Here is a 17,902-nt window from a genome sequence, read left to right as displayed (position 1 = left end):
AGCTGTTTCCTCGCCCCCATCCAGTCTTTCAACCCCAGCAGCAAGGTTGGGAGCTTCTTTCTCCTGGAAGGAAGCTGGGGATAGGCACAGGCTGTCCCAGGAGCCGGAGGGGACAAGCAAGAGCAATGGCCTCACCGAGCCTGGGTCTCGCTCCATCCCTCCCAAGCTGCTCTGGTCATGGGCACTGCCCACAGCCCACCCCTGGGGCTGCAGTTGGGGCTTCCCCCGAAAAACCTCTGGGTAGTGCAGTGAGTCTGAGCTCAGAACCAGCCCCTCCACGGATGGGGGTCCATGCATGAGCTCTGGGGAGATGCAGGAGTTGCTCCAACTCCTCCCAGCACCAGATTTCTCCAGCTGGTCTTCCCTGCTCCCACATGTGCAGGGCCCAGGGTGGCACACACCATAACACAGCTTTATTAACTGCATTTGTAGGCAAAGAGGTTTTAAAAGGAAAAAGCCTTTTGGGAAAAGAGATGGATGGGGGGATCCCTTCCCCCTTTATATTTCTGCCAACGCAGCTGCGTGCAGTGTTCGAACAGCACTCAATGCCCCGGAGAGGCAATTACTGCAGGAGCAGGGCTGGGCTGCTCTCCACTTCATTTTCCTAATACAGTTACATCCTCTTGGAAAAGCGCTGCTGCTCAGGGGAAGGTACAAAGCGGGTTCCCAACGTGAATCCTCTGCCTCGGGAAGGGCTCTGGGGCTTCCCTTTGCACAGCAGGGGACAGAGGAGCCACCCCAGTACGCACCAGCACAACGCTGTTGTCAGGTTTTTATTTCAGTCTTATGAACATTCTTCCAAGAGATCAAACACGAGAAGAAAAACAGTTTGAGCCCCCTGACAAGAGAGATGAGCTGCAGGCCCAAATCAACTGAGCTGGGCAATCTGTAGGGAAGGGAGGCTTCTAGAGAGCTCAGGAGCCTGAGCCAAGCAGATCTCACCCATCCTCCCCAAGCCAGCCAGGCAGAGCCACACACACAAGACTGGCAGTAGCAAAACATGTTTGAGAAACCTCTTTTGCACAGCTCCCTCCCTCTTACTCCAGATCCATGCAGTGCCCAGTGGGCACCCTTGCCACACTGCCTGCAGGGCTTCACAGACACCCCAGGAATGAAAAACACCATGGCTTCAGGGAAGAGAGGGGGCAAGGTGAGCCAGGAATTTAATCTATGTCTCTTCTCATGCACATCAAAGCCTTTTCTGGTGCTGCTCTTCAAAGCTAGCAGGCACGGCAGTAATCCCAGCTGCTGCTGGGGGTCTGCCCATGGAGACCCTGTGGGTTAGGCTTTCAAGCCCTTCAATAAGCATCTTGCTCAGATACAGAGCAAGAGAGAACCCCACTCTGTGGGGAGCCCACTCCAGCTGTCCCCTTCAGGAGGTTGCTGTGGTTTCCTGCAGAGGAGCAGCAAGGAGCCAACTCCATCCTCATACCCACCACTTGTGGGACCCCAGCAGCAAGCTCTGCCACCCCAGAGAAGCAGAGAAATCCCACAGCACCCAGGCCATTCCCAGAGTGCCACACCCCATGCTCCCAGCTTGCTGGGTGCAAACGGCCAGGCACCCTCAGAGGAGCAGAGAAAGAAATGACCTACTACTGCCTCCTCTTCCATTCTGCAAACAGGGAAGCCTTTATAGCTGATGGGACACAAGGGAATGTGGCCCAAAACGGAGAGAAGGGAAACGCTGCTGGAAAGATCACATCCATCAGATGAGGAGTGAAGAGGCAAAGTGCCCCTGCTTCCCAGAAAACCTGTTCACGAGCAGCCACGTGGTGACTCCTCACATGAACATGTCATCGTAGCCTGGAGGAGGAAGGTGGTCAGGATCCGGCCTGGAAAGAAATTCAGAGCAGAGTCAAACAGAAGTGAGAGCTCAGGCCTGCAGCAACAGGGATGAGCTGGGATGCAGTGGCAGGCAGGAAGCAGGCTGGAATACCAAGGACTTACCCGGATCTCCCAATTCCTATGGGGCCAAAGGGGTCAAATCTGGCGCCTGGTGGAACAGCTCCTGGGGGAAGCCGGCCTGGGATGCCTGAGGATGGGTCAATGCTAGGATGTGGGATGCCAGAGTGGAGAGGATCCACAATCATTCCCCCACTCCGACCTCTGAAGAGAGACAAGGAGACAATGAGATGAGATTGGCACTGGAGAGAACTGAAGAAATGCTGAGCATGGGAACATGGGGTTAACCTGACACATGGCATGTGGGAAGGAAAGCTCCCAGGACCAGCCAGTGAGGCAGCCCATGGCAGGAAGACACAGAGCCCTGCAGAGAATCCCAGAATTGTTTGAGTAGGAGGGGACCTCAAAGCTCATTTCATTCCAACCCCCAGCTACAGGCAGGGATATCCTCCACTAGACCAAGTTGTCCCAGGCCCCATCCAATGTTGAACACTTCCAGTGATGGGGCAGCCACAGCTTCTCTGGACAACCAGGTCTGGTATCTCATCATCCTTACAGGAAAGAATTTCTTGCCAAAATCCAATCTAACTTGGCCTGCTCTCAGTGGGAACCATTCCCCTTTGTTCTGTTACTTCAGGCCCTTGTCTAAAGTCCCTCTCCAGCTCTCTCGGAGCCCCTCTGGGCGCTGTAAGGGGCTCTAAGGTGTCCCTGAAGCCTTGTCTTCTCCAGGCTGAACAGCCTCAGCTCTCTCAGCCTATCTCCACAGCAGAGGTGCTGGCTGTTCCCTCAAGAAGCACCAGACCTGCTGGCCCTGTCTGCAGACCCACGTTCCATGCCTGCTTCCCGTCCTGCCCTGCGCAGTGTTGCAAGAGCCGGCTGGCTTCCCACACGCCTTTCCAAAGAACTGCCTGGAAGTCATTTGCTGACCACGGCGGCTCCTCGGAGCTGCCCCACGCTGCGAGTGCCATTCCTCACGGTCGGCTTTGTGCAAATGCGGCTGGAGCCTCCGGACACCGCTGCCATCATACAAGTCATTAACAACCGTGCTAATGAGTTCCATTAGGCTAGAACAGCTGCCCAAAGTGCCCCGGGACAGCCAGGTCCCATGAGCATATTCCTAGGAGTCTGGGTCTTCAGCCCCAGCACTGGCAGGTGTCAGCACACAAATCTGCTTCCATTTACCATCTTTTTTTGTCATTTACAGAGAAATCTCTGATGAAGCGCTGGAGGCAGCATCAGAAACAGGGACACCCTTCCCCCAAAATGAATCCCCTCTCCTGGTGCAATCAGGTTTCCTTCCAGTCGCCCCCAGCTCCAGGCCTCTCTTTCCAGCTGAGCAGGGACATTTTTAGCCGTCCCTTTTCTAGCCAAACCCACGGAGAAACAAGTCTTGCAAGAGGGGAAAAAATGCCATCCCCACAGGAGAGTGGTTCCAAAGAGGAGCCTCCTCTGGGCTGCAGGACACTCCACGACGACACCACAAGCTGGTTATTGTCTGACTGTGTGCTTTTAACTAGAGTGGAAGATGACAGGTTCTCCTTGCCTGACCAAACCAAATATCAAGGATCTATCTATGAAACTCAGTCTCCCAGACAGCCCAGCCTCTGCCCAGGCTTTCTCCAAGTGCCTCAGACAGCCGGGAGGCTTGAAACAGGACTTGAGAATCTGTGAACTCAGCTTTCAGCCTCCCCTTCTGCAGACTGCTGGGCTGGAGGCACAGCAGCTGGTAACGGTTTAAATTAGAGGCTTACATTCACTTAACGACATATTCAGCTTTGATTTACTGCAGGAATTACTGTGTGTTAAATGAATACAAGCTGATTATTAAACAGACACAGATTGCAACCTATCATCTATTCAAGAGACGGGATCTTATTACGATATTAGAACCATATTGAGCTTTAGCAACTGTCAATGGGTCCCTCACAATTTGCACTGAGCAACTGCCCCCACTCAGAGAGACTGGCTGGATACTGTTTCGGTGGTCTCCAACCACCCCACATCCCCCAAAGCAGAGCAGGGTGTGCTTCAAGAGCCATACTCACCCAAAAGGGTCCAGGTCTTCTCCACCAACAGCAAAGGGGCTCAAGGGGGAAGGCCTGAAACACAGGACACAGAAAAATGTTCAGGAAGAGCAGAGAAGCTGCATGCAGCTGTGCCCATGGGTGCCCTCCCACAGCAAACAGTGCAGCACCTGGAGGGCACTGGGATCTGTGGGACCCTGCATGAGGGGGCTGCCATTGGGAGCATTCCCTGCTCCAGGGTGTTGCTGGATGAGGACACTGACACATGTGGCAGAAACTTGCTGAGATAAAGGGAGCCCCGTTGTTCCCCCTGCTTGTAGCAGGAGCTGTCCATGTATATCAGAAGTTTCCATGTCAGGGAATCCCTGAGAAGTGCTGGGCTAAGCCAGGCTCTCCAGCATGTCCAAGCCAAAGACACAATCCTGCTTCTAGGAGTGTGGGGACAGTGGGGTGGTGAGCCTGCAGCCAGCTGGCACATCTCTCTGTCAAAAACCCATGCCAGTAAGATGGTTTCAGAGCCATTCCCAGCTCCAGCCTGTCTTCCTGAGCCTCTCCATGGAGCCTCTTGCACCCTGAGTGGCAGCAGACATCAGTGGGGTGACACACAAGCCAGAAGAGATGGCAGAACCACTGCAGTGTCTCTTGACTTCCAGCCAAAGGTGATCAGAGTGTGTATGAGAGGAGGGAACCCGCCTGCCACGTACAAGGGACGACTGGAAGGGGCCAGGAAGGGATGGCAAAGCAGGTGCCATGTGTCCCCTCTACCCAACATTGCCAGCAAGGGTTCCAAGGGCAAAGTGGGGTCAGGAGAACACGAAGAGGAAGTCTTGCATCCCACCATGGCTGGGTACACCTCTGGTGTCCCTGCCAAAAGCTGCTCAGCCACACAATGGCACTGTCCTTCCCACTGGTGTCCTTGCTCTGCCAGCCCTGATGGTCCCTCAGCCAGCAGGAGCAGGGCCACTGTCCTTCACCCCACACCTCCAATCCCTAGCCCCTGCCTGTTCCCTCTGGGTCTGTCAGTCCAACACACAGCTCCAGAACAGCCCATCCCTCTCCAACAACCAAATCAAACCCAAGTGTCCAGGCTGATCCAGCTGGGGAAGGTCTGGATCCTTTTCACTCCCCATCCCACATGTGCAAGATGGGGACCTGATGTGTAGTTTGGGGAGCTGTGCCAGGACCTCATCCCCTCTACCAGGGGGCTCTCAGCAGCCACACACTCTTTCCTCACCTGTATGGGGCCCTTGTGCCCATCGGCTGCCGGGGAGGGAGCCGGAGCGGGTTCTCATCCCGGGGCACATCTTCTTTGGACTCAGGCTCCGTTCTGGCCTTTCCTGCAGGGGGCCCAAGGGGAGCAATGATGCCCGAAGTGATTCTTGTCCTCAGCTCCTCGGTGTTCTTGTACACCCTGCAGCAAGGAGAGGGAAGGCAGTGGGGTGGGGTGGCCATGGCACCAGGACATGGGGTGCTGGACAAGCTGCAACAGGCACGGGGAGGGGACAGACAAGCCCAAAGTGTCCCTGGCACAAAACATGTGCAGCACAGAGGGGACAGGAAAGGGTAACAGCACACAAGGGCACCAAAGCCTTTACCCCATTTCAGTGCTACCCAGCCACTCCCTTCTGTTCCAACCCAACCAGTCTGCACTGGAGGAAAGCACATGACACTGTGGATGTGGCTGAAGCTGTCACATTCCTGGGCAGTGTCCACCCAGCACAATGCTCTGGAAATAAATGGGCTGGCCTGGCCTGTTCCCAGGTGGGGTGGCCTTCCCTGGGGCTCACACCCATGATCCCACTGTCCTCTCTATCTCTCGTGCCAGTGCACAGGAAGGCAGGGAACAGAGTTCTGGCTGCATTTCAGGGCTGGCCTGGTTTTGAACTGGGGAGTAAGTCCTCCAGCTCCTCCCAACCTGATTTCTGCCCCCCTCTCCATGCCAGTAGGAAATTTGCAGAAATATACCAGGAAACTGAAATTACTTGTGGAAATCATCCAGGTGCTCTGAGTTGATGTAGTCAGCCACTGCCAAGGTCACATCTGCGACCTTCTGAGATCTGCGATCCTGGAAAAGCACAGGTAAAGCAGAGTGAGCAGCCTGGCAGAGCTGGGAATGAGGGACAGAGAAGCTACAACAACAGCCCCAGGCTTGGGATACAAGGAATGGGGGTCCACCTGCTTCCCACCATATCCCTGTGCTGTGCCTGAATCCCCAGGAGCAAACCTCAGTGTACAGCAAGATTTTCCCTGCTCCCTCTCCCCAGCTCAGGCTGCAAAGGGTGGAACACTGAGCAAAGGCACCTGGAGCAGCTGCTTGTTGGAGCTGCAGAGAAGTCCTGAGCTGGGAAAGGGACAGAAGCAGGGCAGCTGCTGTGCTGGACTGTTAAAGGCCAACTGTCCCACTGCACTGACAGGGTTTGACCAGCTTCATGCTGGGCCACATCTGACACAAAAACACCCCCTTGGTCTTCCCCATCCTGAGGGACAAACACCACTTTACAGGCAGAACAAGCAAAAGACAACATTAAAAAAGTTGCCCCTGGTGTTTTTTTTCAGCCAAAGGACCCCAATTCCACAGGGGACACGTGGGTGCTCACCATGACATTGAGGATCATACTGTCCTCCACCATGATGGCCTTCAGCAGCAGCTCATGGGCATCATCTGTGGACTTGTAGCGCAGTGTATACACCTCCTTGTTGGCTTCCCAGCCAGCAGGCAACAGCTCTGACTTCCTTTCATCAGGACCTGGCTGCAATGGAACAGGCTGCTGAGACCCTCGCCAGGAGCCCAGCATGACCTCCTAGGGCTGGGCCTCCTGTCTTGGCTGCACAGGGAGATAGAGGAGGGAACAGAGGTTTTTGGGAGGGGATCCCTCAATGCCTTCCAGGTTTTGACAGGACAAACAGGTATTTCCTAGAGGCTGGCCCTGCCTGCTTGCCAGCCTCTTACAGCATCCCTGTGCTGGAAGAGGAGGACACGACCAGCAGGAAGAGGTCACAAATACCCACACAGGAGACAATGCTCTTCCCTGTCAGACACCTTTCACCTCCCCAGCATGATACAGAGCTGTCTGGGGCACGGGGGAAGGCTGTCATCATGTCCGTCCCAGTCCCACATCAGTGTTTATGGGGGGATCCTGCCTTACACAGTCCCCTCCTATGGTACTGAGAGTCCTCTGCTGTGACAATGCCCTGCATGCCCCATTACCCTCCAACACTACATCAGGCACTCTCCGAACACCCATCAGGATCCCAATTCACTAGACCCCCGTCTTAGCACTGGGTCCAGAACTAGACTACCCCACCCTCTGATATTGCTCCAGTGCATTTCCTCCTCAGCACTGGACTGCACACCTCCTTTTTCCTACAGACTTCTGCCTCACCACCAAGCTCCACTTAGCACTATACTAATTCGCTTCCCGGAGTCATACTGATCGCACCAGCATCAGGATCTCCTGCCCTGCGACATTCCACAGACCACCCCCAGCATCAGGACCCTCGGCACCTCCAGTACCGGGATCCCCTCAGCACCGACATTATCCCAAGAGCGGGGCCTCCCTACAGCACCGGGACCCCCCAACAGCGGGACACCCCCAGCCCCGCAGCCCGCCACAGCATTACTGAGACCCCTCGGCCCCCGCACCGGCCAGGGTGCCCCCAACACCACCGGCGCCGTCCAGTTCCCCTGGCCCAGGCAGCGGTCGCCCGGCTCGACCGCACGGCGCCGGCGAGCGGCGCTAGGAAAGGCCGAGGCTTCACCGCGGCCTACTAGGCCTCTGCGGCGGCGCAGCGCGGCTCGGCCCGTACCTGGTCGCCGATACCCAGGCAGCGGTAGCCGTGCCGAATCAGCTCCCAGTGGATGCCGCAGACCAGAGCGTCCTGCGGACGGGAGATGGCGGGCCTTGCCCAGGCGTACAGAGGCTCCAAACCGGCCATGGCTGCTGCGGGCCGGGGCGGAGCCGGGGCCGCACCGCCCCTCACTAGAGGGCCCCCGTCCGCTGTGCTGGGCCCGAGCCGCCTCCCGAGGCCGCAGGGCTCCTGCCTGTTTTGTTGTGCTCCGCAGTGCTGAGGCTCTGCGAGTTCTAGGGTCGTTTTCGAGCCCCCCAGGACAAGAAGTACTTTGAGGGGCTGGAGCATGTCCAGAGAAAGGAATGGAGCTGGGGAAGGGGCCGGAGCACCAGGAGCAGATGGGGAGCTGGGGGGCTCAGCCTGGAGAAAGGAAGGTTAAGGGGGGACCTTCTCTCTGCAGCGCCCTTACAGGAGGGTGCAGCCAGGTGGGGGTCAGGCTCTGCTCCCAGAGAACAAGGACACGACAAGAGGAAACGGCCTCATGTTGTACCAGCGGAGGTGTACATTGGATATTAGGGAAAATTTCTTTGCCAGAAGGGTTAGTGGTGGGCTTGGTTGTGCTGGGGTAATAGTTCGACTCAGTGATCTAACTGGGCTTTTCTAACGGAAGGATTCCATAATCCTTTGAAAGGTGTCTGCCCAGCACCATCTAGCAACCTCCAGGTTAGTCACTCAGAACCTCCTTCCCTGCTCCTGGCTCTTTCTTGTCATCAGAAAAGCATTTGAGTCCATGCAAGGTCTGTTTGTGCTGCCATAGCAAGCCTTGATATTGACACCAAAGGGATCAAAGCACCAAACAGCCATTGATGGGTTTATTTCATCCCTTCCATAACTCCTTGTCTAGGTCACAGAGCTTATAACACCTAAATTATAATAAAGTTGCCATTGAAAGGCATTCAGGGGCTTTTTTTCCTTGCCCCTGGGCCAGAGCCAGTGTCCTCAGTGTGGCTGGCAGGAGGCTGGGGCTCGGGACAAAGCCAGGGAACACCATCATCTGCTGCTTTCCTAATCTGAGCTTCAGCTCCTTGGGGGATGCTCATCTTGACTTCATTATGCGTCAATTAATTAACTCACACTGCTCGCTCTTTCCATTTCCCTCTCAAGAAGTCACTGAGGCTGAACAACCGACCACAGCCTGGCAGGTCCCATGGGACTCACTACCAGGAGACACCACACCTCCTGCCATACTTTGTCACTCCTTTCTTCAGGGAAGACAGCTGGACTCATCAGGAAAGCTGCTGTGGATTTTCCGGGATTTCAGCACAGGAGCTGCATGAGAGAGGCATCGGATGGGGATGAGTTGGGAACAGCAGGAAATGCCTCAGCCGGAGCTTCTCCATCGCTCAGATGTGATTCAGAGCAGCAGCAGCAGCATTTCCACCCCATGGCTCAGTTCACTCCTGGGCAGCAGCTGCGGTTTCAGGCTTTGATGACATCCACATTTCACTTTCCCAGCACAGCCCAGCCCTGGGTGGGCCAGGAGCTACCAGTGGCTCCATTGAAATGCCCAGCACTGAGGGAGAGTTTGAAATCATAAGTCTCCCTCCAGAAACCTGATCTGAAATCCTGTATCTCACTGCTACTATTGGACTCCCCCTACGTTCCTGCAGAGCTGCTGCACAGGTTCCTACAGGTGCAGGACCACAGGGTATTTAGGATCAGTGGCCTCAGGAGCTGTCAGTGTCTCAGCAGAATCACACCAAAGCTCTGCTGAGTGCTTGCTGAGCCTTCCGTTTCCCATCCAAATTCCTGCCATCCCTGTTCACCCACCGTCCACTCCCCACCCTCTCACCCCTCACTACCTGCTCCTATCCAGCCCTCAGCTTGTCCTCCTGTGGCCTCACCTCCATGTTCATCCTTGATTTATTTTCCCACACTGTGATATGTCCGCTGCTCCAGATACTCTTGGAAAGTGACTTTTGGTGCCAAGTCTCCCTTGGCCCGATCAGCCTCTCCATGGGCACAGCAGTGAGGAAAGCAGGATGCCTCCATGCATCCCCTCACCACGGGACCCTCCTGGGAGCCAGGGCCCTGCCATACCTGAGCTATGGCCCCAGGGCTGGCTGCCAGTACATCAAAGCCGTTATTCCAGCACCCACGGTGCCATGCTGGCCCACATTGCCGACTCCCCGCTGTCTCCTTCCTCTGCTCCCGTGCTTCACTCACGCCATGGCTCAACGATGATGAAAACCACTGGCCACATGAAAGCAGCCCCCTAATGTGAGTTAGGGGCCTGAAAACTGCGTGGGAGGTACAGAGAGCCCGGCCCGGCTGGAATCAACAGCCAAGTCACTGAGGAGGTGATGAGGATTGCAGAGCTGGCGGAGTTGTGCTGCAAGGCGAGTGTGTCAGGGCGGCTGCTGGGCACGCTGGTGCCGTTGTCAGAGCAGCTCTGTCCTTTTTGTGACTGCTGGAGCCTAGCTGGGAGCAGGAGCAATGCTGTGAGAACTGAGCAAAGCCCTCAGAGCAGCCAGTGCCCCGATGCCTTGCACGTGTTCATGACGATTCACGCCCAGCTCTTGCACCAAGGAAGCTGCCCTTGGCCATTTTCCTCCCTCTTTCACCCAGGAACGTGATCTGTGGAGATCTGCTGCCTGGCAGAGCATGGGTAGGGGTGATGTCCGGGGGGAGGCAGTAGCTGGAGCTATCCCAGCTGGACAGCGGCGCTTGGAGCAGGTAAAAGGCTACTTCAGCCGGGGTCACCTCCGTCACACAAACCGCAGTCTCCCCTGACCTTCATACTTTCCCACTGCCTCACTGCTCCCATTGCATGCGCCCACTGTGGTGTCGTAACGAGCAGAAGAGGAAACAGATTTCCCAACCGCCCGCCCCGCTGGCAGCCCATGAGCCCTCTGTGCTGGGAATGGCAGCCAGCACGGCCAGGGCAGCTGGCTCACCCCTGTGCTGTGCTGTGCGTGCTGGGTATGACCCAGAGTCTCACAGGAGAAGGCAGAGAGGGGCCGTGGATAGTCCCTGGCTGATGTTCAGGTGTTGCAGGCTGCTGCTTCCCTCGGGGTCAGCTTGCTGCTGCTCCTCTCCCGTGGATGGGGAAGCCCCCCATGCATCACTCAGGGTGATGGATGGCACTGCCATGTTTTCTACCAGAATCCCTGTCCTGCTCCATGCAGGCAGCAGTTTCCTAGCTCACAGTGGGAGGGAAAGATGGGATCCCCTGCTGCATAGCAGGGAGAGCCAGCAGCCCTGGAGTAGCTCCTCCACAATCTGCTCAGTGCCTCAGGGCTTACTGGCTCAGAAGGAGCCACCTGATTGTGACTGATCACCAGTGCCAAGGGATGTGGACTGGGGCAGGGGTTCCTGGAATGGGCTTTTCCCCTCACTGCCATCATTGCCTTGAGAGGGGAGGTAGTCACTTCATGAAAATTTGGCCTCCCCTTCATTTCCCCTAAATTCAATTCCAGGGAAAGATGACACTGAGGCAGGAGAAAGGGCTTTTTTCTCCGGGGAAGAAATGCAAACCACATGCAGGCAGGCGCGGGCAGGAGGAGGGACTGGGGCTGCGAGAGCCGGCGCTCAGCAGCGAGGCCGAGCTAAAGTCAGTTAGTGCTTCAGGACTCTAAACACGCCTGAGTGCTGCGCTTCGAGCAGGCGTGATCCCTGTCAGAGAGAGGCTGCCAGTAGGGTTTGAAAATAATTAGGAAACCCAGAACCCCTGTGCTTCCCAGAAAAGCCTGTTAGTTCTGCGGTAGAAACCTTGCTTGCAGGGAGTGCATCGCACAAACAGAGTCATGACTCATCAACTGGATGGAGCTAAACTCCATTTTTCGAAGGTCAACATGCTCAAATCCTAATGAGCTTTACCCTTGGTAGGGCTCCTATGCTCCAGTTGTTGACCTGAATTCCAGGGATGCCCAGCACACCTGAGAGTAATGGAAGATGGTTTCAGGGCATGTATTTCATCCAGAGACACCAAGAGCTTCCAAGAGGGCAGTGATGATGGGGAAACTGAGGCACAGACAGTTCAGACCACCAGCCCACTGCCTCCAGCCAGAGCCTGCACCCCACCAGCCCCATCCCTGCAGCCTGGGTGGACACTGCCGGCCCCTGCTCTTGGGGGATCTCAGCTGTGAATCCGAGCGGTCCAGGACAGCCTTGGAGGAGCAAAACAAGACAATCAATCACCCTTGCTTCATCCCGCCCCAGTCTGCATTGTGCCGAGCCTGAGGGACTCCACATCAAAGCAGGAGCAGCTGGCTGCCGGGGTGTCCCAAGCTGGCTGCCGGGGTGTCCCAGCCCCAGACGGGCAGCGCCCTGCCCACGGGCTGCCTGTCTGCACTGCCCACACGGGCTTGGCCTCTGCTCACTGCCTGAGCCCCAGCAGCGAAGCCGGGATGCAGCGCTGCTCCCTGCTCCGAGTGCCGAGGGAGATGTCCGAGGTCACGGCGGCTGCAGAGAGCACCAAAGGTGGGGGTGCACGGATGCGGGGACACCACTGTAGCATTCCAGGGCTGGCAGCGCCTTCCCTCTGCAGGGGCGAGCAGGAGGTGGCATTGCACATGGGGGAAGAGCCAGTCCCATCCCAAGCTTATCCTGGAGCTGCGGGAAGGCGGCAGAGCAAAGCCTGCTCCTGCCGCGCAGCTCCCGCTATCCTCACAAGACCCTTTCCTTCGCAGCTCCCTCCATGCCACACGGCGGGCGCTTCCCCCGGGCTGCAGCCCCGGCGCTGCTGCAGACAGTACATTCATTTTGGATGTCTTTTGCAGCTCCCCAGCGTTTCTCCCCATCCCAGGCACGCACGGCTGGGATGAGGCAATGTTCTTGGGGAGTATTGGCTTCCCAGCTGGTGGGGAATATTCCTTGATGAAACTAGTCCAAGATGCTGCCCAGTGGGGTTGGGGATGGTGAGGGGGGTGCAAGGAGTCCAGTCATGGTGGGCTGGGCTGCACCGTGGTAAACCAGCAGTGGTGACCATCTGGGATGGGGCATCTGGGCAGGGGAGAGCACCTGGATCCCCCTGGAGCAGTGCCACGTGTGGGTGCAGCAGTGGAACAGCAATTTGAGTACAGCCCTCCAGATATCCCCTCTTTTCCCTCTGGCAAAGGGCAGAGTGGCTCTGCCCTGTGACCACAGCATGGGACAGAGCAGGGAGGACACGGTCTCTGGCAGCCTGCAGGACACACGTGCCCGTGGTGGGTAACAATTGACATTTTTTCCAGTTCGTTAATTAAAACACAGAACAAAAGTCAGTAAAGTGTGAGGCTGGGTGTTTACAGGGAAAATTCCTCTTCAGGTGCCAGGTTTATTAATAGAAGAGGAAAAAAACAAGGGGGAGAAGCAGGGCCACAGCTGGACAAGGAACATCTGGGAAGGATATGCTTTTTGGGGGTGGATGCTGTTGGGTGTGTGTGTGGGATGGGGATGTGAGGATGAGGGTGCAGTAGGCACCCGTGTCCCCCCACCACCAAGCCCCCAGGATGCTGAGTGGCCATGGGGAAGCCATGCTGTGGGCATTGCTGTGAGGCAGGAGGTTCCCAGCTCACCCAGTGGGACCCTGGCAGAGCTGATTCAGATCCTTTGAAGTTTTCCCCATTAACTGCCACAAACTGGTCAGGATCCAGGCTGATGAAGCAGGACATGCTGTCAGCATTGCCACCAGAGCTGGAGCTGCCGGGACAGAAGAAAGACACGCTCAGCCAGGGTTCATAATGTGAAGTTTGGGGCAGCAAAACCCCCCTGGCTCCTTCAAGCTGCCCCCAGGAGTGCAGGGACTCTCAGCAGTGTTGGGGGGTGGCAGAGCTGTGCCCCCCAGACCCACGTGCCACCCACCCCCGCCAAGTGCCTGCACACAGGCTGGCATTTGCACTTCCATATGTGACACATTAGGATTTGTTTAGAAGCCCTTTATTGTCATATTTTGTTCCTTATTTCCTACAAATTCAATTTGCTGAGGGATATGTACGGATTGTGAAATTATTTTGAGAATAGTTCCTCTGGGTTTTTTAATTTCCTTTGTATTAAATTTTACAGTGTTTAAAAGGCTATGAAAAATTTTACATTACAAAAAAAAAAAAAAAAAAAACACAAAAAAACCCCAAAAAAACCCCCAAAAAACCAAAAACCAAAAAAAAAAAAAAAACCACGAAAAAAATGAAACTAAAAAAAAACCCCAAAGAACAGGAGGGCAAAATTCCAGGGAGGAAAGGAGAAGAGCCCAAGAAGGGGATGAGCTGTGGGCTGGTGCTGGGAGCAGCCACTGCCCCCTATGTCATGGCAGGCGCTGGGGATGGTCTGGCACTGATGACCCCTCCTGCTCCCGCTTCATCCTGGATGGAAAACCAGGCTGGGAGAGATGTGGCCACTGCCTCAAAACGCGTGCCTGAGCGGCTCCTGCCATTTGCTGAGTCCTGGATGATTGTGGTTTTTGCCGCCACTCAGCCTTTCCCTTTCCTTTGCTTCCATATGGGAGCGGGACACGGATGCTTTGCACAAGGCCGTGGGACTCCACTGAGCCCCTGCCTGCCCTTCCAACCCCTCGCAGTCATTTGGTGCAGACATAAAAGCCCACGGCCACTCCTGGCAAGAAATTCCCAACAAGAAAATCTTTGAATTATTCCCAAGCTGTGACTGTGGAAAGCCAGGCTGCCCCCATGAAGGGCTGCACAGCTTGGAGGCATTAGGGACCCCTTTCACTGCCGGGGCAGTGGCCAGTCAGGAGCCACCCTCTCACCCTCTGTCCCCTCTGCTGGATGTTTCCAGCTTCTTCAAATCACAGACACATTTTTCATCTCTTTATTTCTACCATTGTCATTGTCATTGTTCTAGGCTGGTGCAAATTGGGAACTGGCCGTGCACTGACACTGCTGCTCCCTTCGCCCGCAGCCGCTCTTGTCCCCAGAACCAGCAGGAGGGCCCATTCCAGGGATGGAGATGGTACTGCGTCCTGCTGCCAGTCCCACAGGGGCTTTTGCACCTTGGTCCATGTCCCTGCCTGGCACAGGGCCCCTGGCATGCTGCATCCTGCCTCTCTCCAACATCAATTCCCCTTTGCAGCCTGCCCGAGGGGTGCTTGGTGGAGGATGCAGGGGCTGTGCTGGTGTCTGGTGAAGGTCTGGCTGAGACCCCCCAGTGTTCTGAGAGTTCCTGAGGCCTCAGCAGCACTGAGGAGGGGGCTGGAGGCTTCGGGAATGATAGAATCATCCAGTTCCAACTCTCTTGCCATGGCAGGAGCACCTTCCACCAGACCATTCTACCTGGCCTTGAACACATCCAGGGACTGGGAAACTCAAACCCAGCAGCATCTCCAGCCTCAAGGGACCAGGGACAAGGACTCCCCTTTGCAGCGCCAGGGTGCCCAACCCTTACCACAGCTATGCAGGGGTCTGTAGGGTGGTTGGTGCCTCTCAACACCAGGGAAGAGAGATGATGTGGAAAATAATTATGCAACAGGATTTATCCATTATTAATATGGAAACGGAAGAATTCAGTGAATGCGTAACTTCGGTCGAGAGCAAGAGGCCAGGGCTGCAGAGTTGTCCAGTGCAGGAGGATGTGCCAGACAAGCAGCAGCACCAACTGCCTGGGAAGAATGACAGGATGTTTGAGTAAGCTGAGAACAGAACAGCCTTCAGGGCTGTGGGGAGGCAGGGATGCAGGGATATGGGAATAGAGGGATGTATGGATGCAGGAATGTGGGGATCTGGGGGAAGAAGACGTGCAGGGACCCAGAGGTGAAGGGATGCAGAGATTCAGGGTTGTGGGGATGCAGGGATGCAAGTCCCGACCTGATGGTCCTTCTGCCCGTCACATCCCTCTGCCCGTCACATCCCTCTGCCCATGAAGATCCTCTCCCTAGCCCCAGGGTGCTTCTCAGATCAGTCCCACTCTGTTCCTCTGACCCCTCCAGGCAACTTGGCAAAACGATGGAGGGGGATTGCTGAGCAGATCCCAGCTTTTGATCTGGGAAAAGAGAGGCCACACCAAGCACTTTCTGAAATTCCTTCCTGAAGCTTTGGCTGGGCGTCGCTGCTGCTTTGCTGAGACATTCAGACCCTGGCAGCGCTGGGGCTTGAGCCTGGCCTGGCCACGCCATCCTGCCTCTGCCCAGCACCCAAGTTTAGGGAGCTGCAGCCTTGGCAAGAGCTCCCTGCTCCAGCCTGTGCCCCTGTGCAGGTGTCTGGGTGTGGAGCCTCCATGCCAGCCACCTCCTGGCTCCTCTTTGTCCCTAGAGTCACGAGGTGGTGACTTCTCCAGGCCACCAGCATTGCTTTCCCCGCCACATGCTGGTAAATTCCTTTCACATGAACAGGAAATATGAATTCTCCTCTTCTCTTTGTTTTTTTCAGGAGAAAAAAAAATGTTAAAAAGAGTAATCTAATCAAATGCTGTTTGTTTGTGGTCTCGGCGATCTCCAGTTGTTTGGTTGAGGCTCCGTGAGATGCCATTATGATGGCCAAGGACAGGGACACTCCAAACCTGCTGCAAACCCAGGTGCTCCCAGCCCTGCCACTGTCAGCAGAGCTGGGGCTCATCCCCATGTGGGGACAGACAGACATCCCCATCCCAGTGGCTCCACTGGAACTGGGAGCACTGGAGCCAGAACTGGTTTGGCTGATGGAACCATTGCTGGCCCTGCTCCTGTCGGGCTGGCTGGGAGAGTGTGGGAGCACAGGGATTGTTGTGTGGTGTTCCAGGAGGGCTCAAATTAACAAACCAGTATTGTTAAACAGCTCAAAACATCAGTAGCCTTTAATTATCCCCTTTTCCTAAGGGAGGAGACATTTTGCACCTGGGGAGGCCATGCCACACATCACTCTTTCATTTTTTCTCAGGGCTGATGGGATGGGTTTTTTTCTCAGTGCTGATGTCTGGAAGCAGCTCTGTTCCTGGCCCACAGTGGGAAAGCTATGCCAGGACCCTGGAAATCCCCGTCCATGGGAAGCACCACTGTGATCCTCACAGGACCCCTGTTCCTGCACGGGAATAGCTCTCCTCCAGCAAAGAACTGATGCAGGTTCATTCCCTGTCCCTGGGGAACTCTGAGCAGGATCAGTTCCCTTGGGACTGGAATCACCCTTTGCACCCCAGAGCACCCCTAGGCCAGGGCTGGGACCTTGGCAGGAGGGATCCTCTGCCTGCAGGAAGGTGCTGGAACCTCCCTACTGCCATGGATGGCTGGGTTGGCTCTGTTGGGAGCCTCCCAGAGAGCCAGGGAAGAGGGGGGATGGATGGAAAGAGATGAGGGCACCAGGTCATGATGTCTCTCCATGTTGTGGTTGCCTCAGAGCCAAGACAGAGCTCTCCCCTGTGGTGGGGAGCCATGAACCCCCAAAACGCCGTGGGAAGGAGAGGTGGCAGCTGAGAGCGCCTGGAGTGCGTGCGGGGTGCGGAGGAGGCTGGGGATGTTTGGAAATATTCTTTTTCTGCTTTCATAGTGTGACATGCATTTTTTACTTCATTTAATCTTTTTTTTGCTCAAATTCCCAAGTGAAGAATTCTTTCCATGAGCCAGAGCCTGCTGCCACGGCTTTGTGCCCGGCCGTGGCACTGGGGACCAGTTGGAGACCATGTCCCTGTATCTCTCCTCCAACTGCAGCAGCACTGATGCTCAGAAGTGGGCATGAGGCTCAGGGCACCCAGCTGGCACCCTCTCCATCACATTTCAGCTCTGCTGTCCCACTCCAACCCCCTTTTCTCCCCACTCCTGCGATTTGGTGCATTTTGGGGTCAGGAACCTTCTCTGTGTGCTTTGAGCAGGAGCTGCCCACAACCCATTTTAAACAGCTCAGGCTTTGTTTTTATTCCAGCGCCTGAAAATTGAATTTGTTAATGGCATAAACAGGATATAAAAGACTGAAAAAAATAAAAAGAAGAGGGGAACATTTTTCTCCATGTCTTTTCCTTCAACCTCTGAGGACCATATCTGCTGACACTCCTGAGTGTTACTCAAACTCCTGATGACAAACAGGCCCTGGGGACCTGCTCTGTCCAGCATCTCAGGATACTCCTGATCCTGGACTTTTTAATGCAAAGGTCACCATTTCTGCTCTTTTCCTTTTTTTTCCCCGGTGTTCTCCAAACTAACGGTGGTTTATGGTGCTCTTTGACGTCAGCCACAAATGGGGCTGCCAGGTGGTAATAATTTTCCTGAATGTCGGCTAAATACAATTATC

General features: G+C 55.5%; 1 protein-coding gene across 1 annotated transcript; it reads right to left on the bottom strand.

The window, feature by feature from the left end:
• Positions 1–742: 742 nt before the first annotated feature.
• PSMF1 (proteasome inhibitor subunit 1) lies at positions 743–7,915 on the bottom strand. The gene is made up of 7 exons (XM_038159353.1): positions 7,734–7,915; positions 6,524–6,676; positions 5,909–5,991; positions 5,161–5,337; positions 3,948–4,001; positions 1,948–2,106; positions 743–1,832 (listed from the first exon to the last, which is right to left on the bottom strand). The coding sequence occupies exons 1-7, from the start codon at positions 7,860–7,862 to the stop codon at positions 1,781–1,783; spliced, it is 807 nt and encodes a 268-aa protein (XP_038015281.1). The 5' UTR covers positions 7,863–7,915; the 3' UTR covers positions 743–1,780.
• Between the last annotated feature and the right edge of the window lie 9,987 nt (positions 7,916–17,902).

Source organism: Motacilla alba, chromosome 20 (assembly GCF_015832195.1).
Source record: "Motacilla alba alba isolate MOTALB_02 chromosome 20, Motacilla_alba_V1.0_pri, whole genome shotgun sequence".
NCBI classification, from domain to species: domain Eukaryota; kingdom Metazoa; phylum Chordata; class Aves; order Passeriformes; family Motacillidae; genus Motacilla; species Motacilla alba.
The sequence above is the reverse complement of the archived record's forward strand: the minus strand, read 5'-3'. Positions and strand labels throughout refer to the sequence as shown.

Bases quoted from the DNA above. Each gene is read 5' to 3' on its own strand.
- PSMF1 (XM_038159353.1), bottom strand. From the start codon at position 7,862: ATGGCCGGTTTGGAGCCTCTGTACGCCTGGGCAAGGCCCGCCATCTCC. The intron at 6,677-7,733 runs GTACGGGCCGAG...GTTCCATTGCAG, and splicing joins GCCTGGGTATCGGCGACCAG to CCAGGTCCTGATGAAAGGAA. The intron at 4,002-5,160 runs GTGAGGAAAGAG...CCTGTGTTTCAG, and splicing joins GGCACAAGGGCCCCATACAG to GCCTTCCCCCTTGAGCCCCT.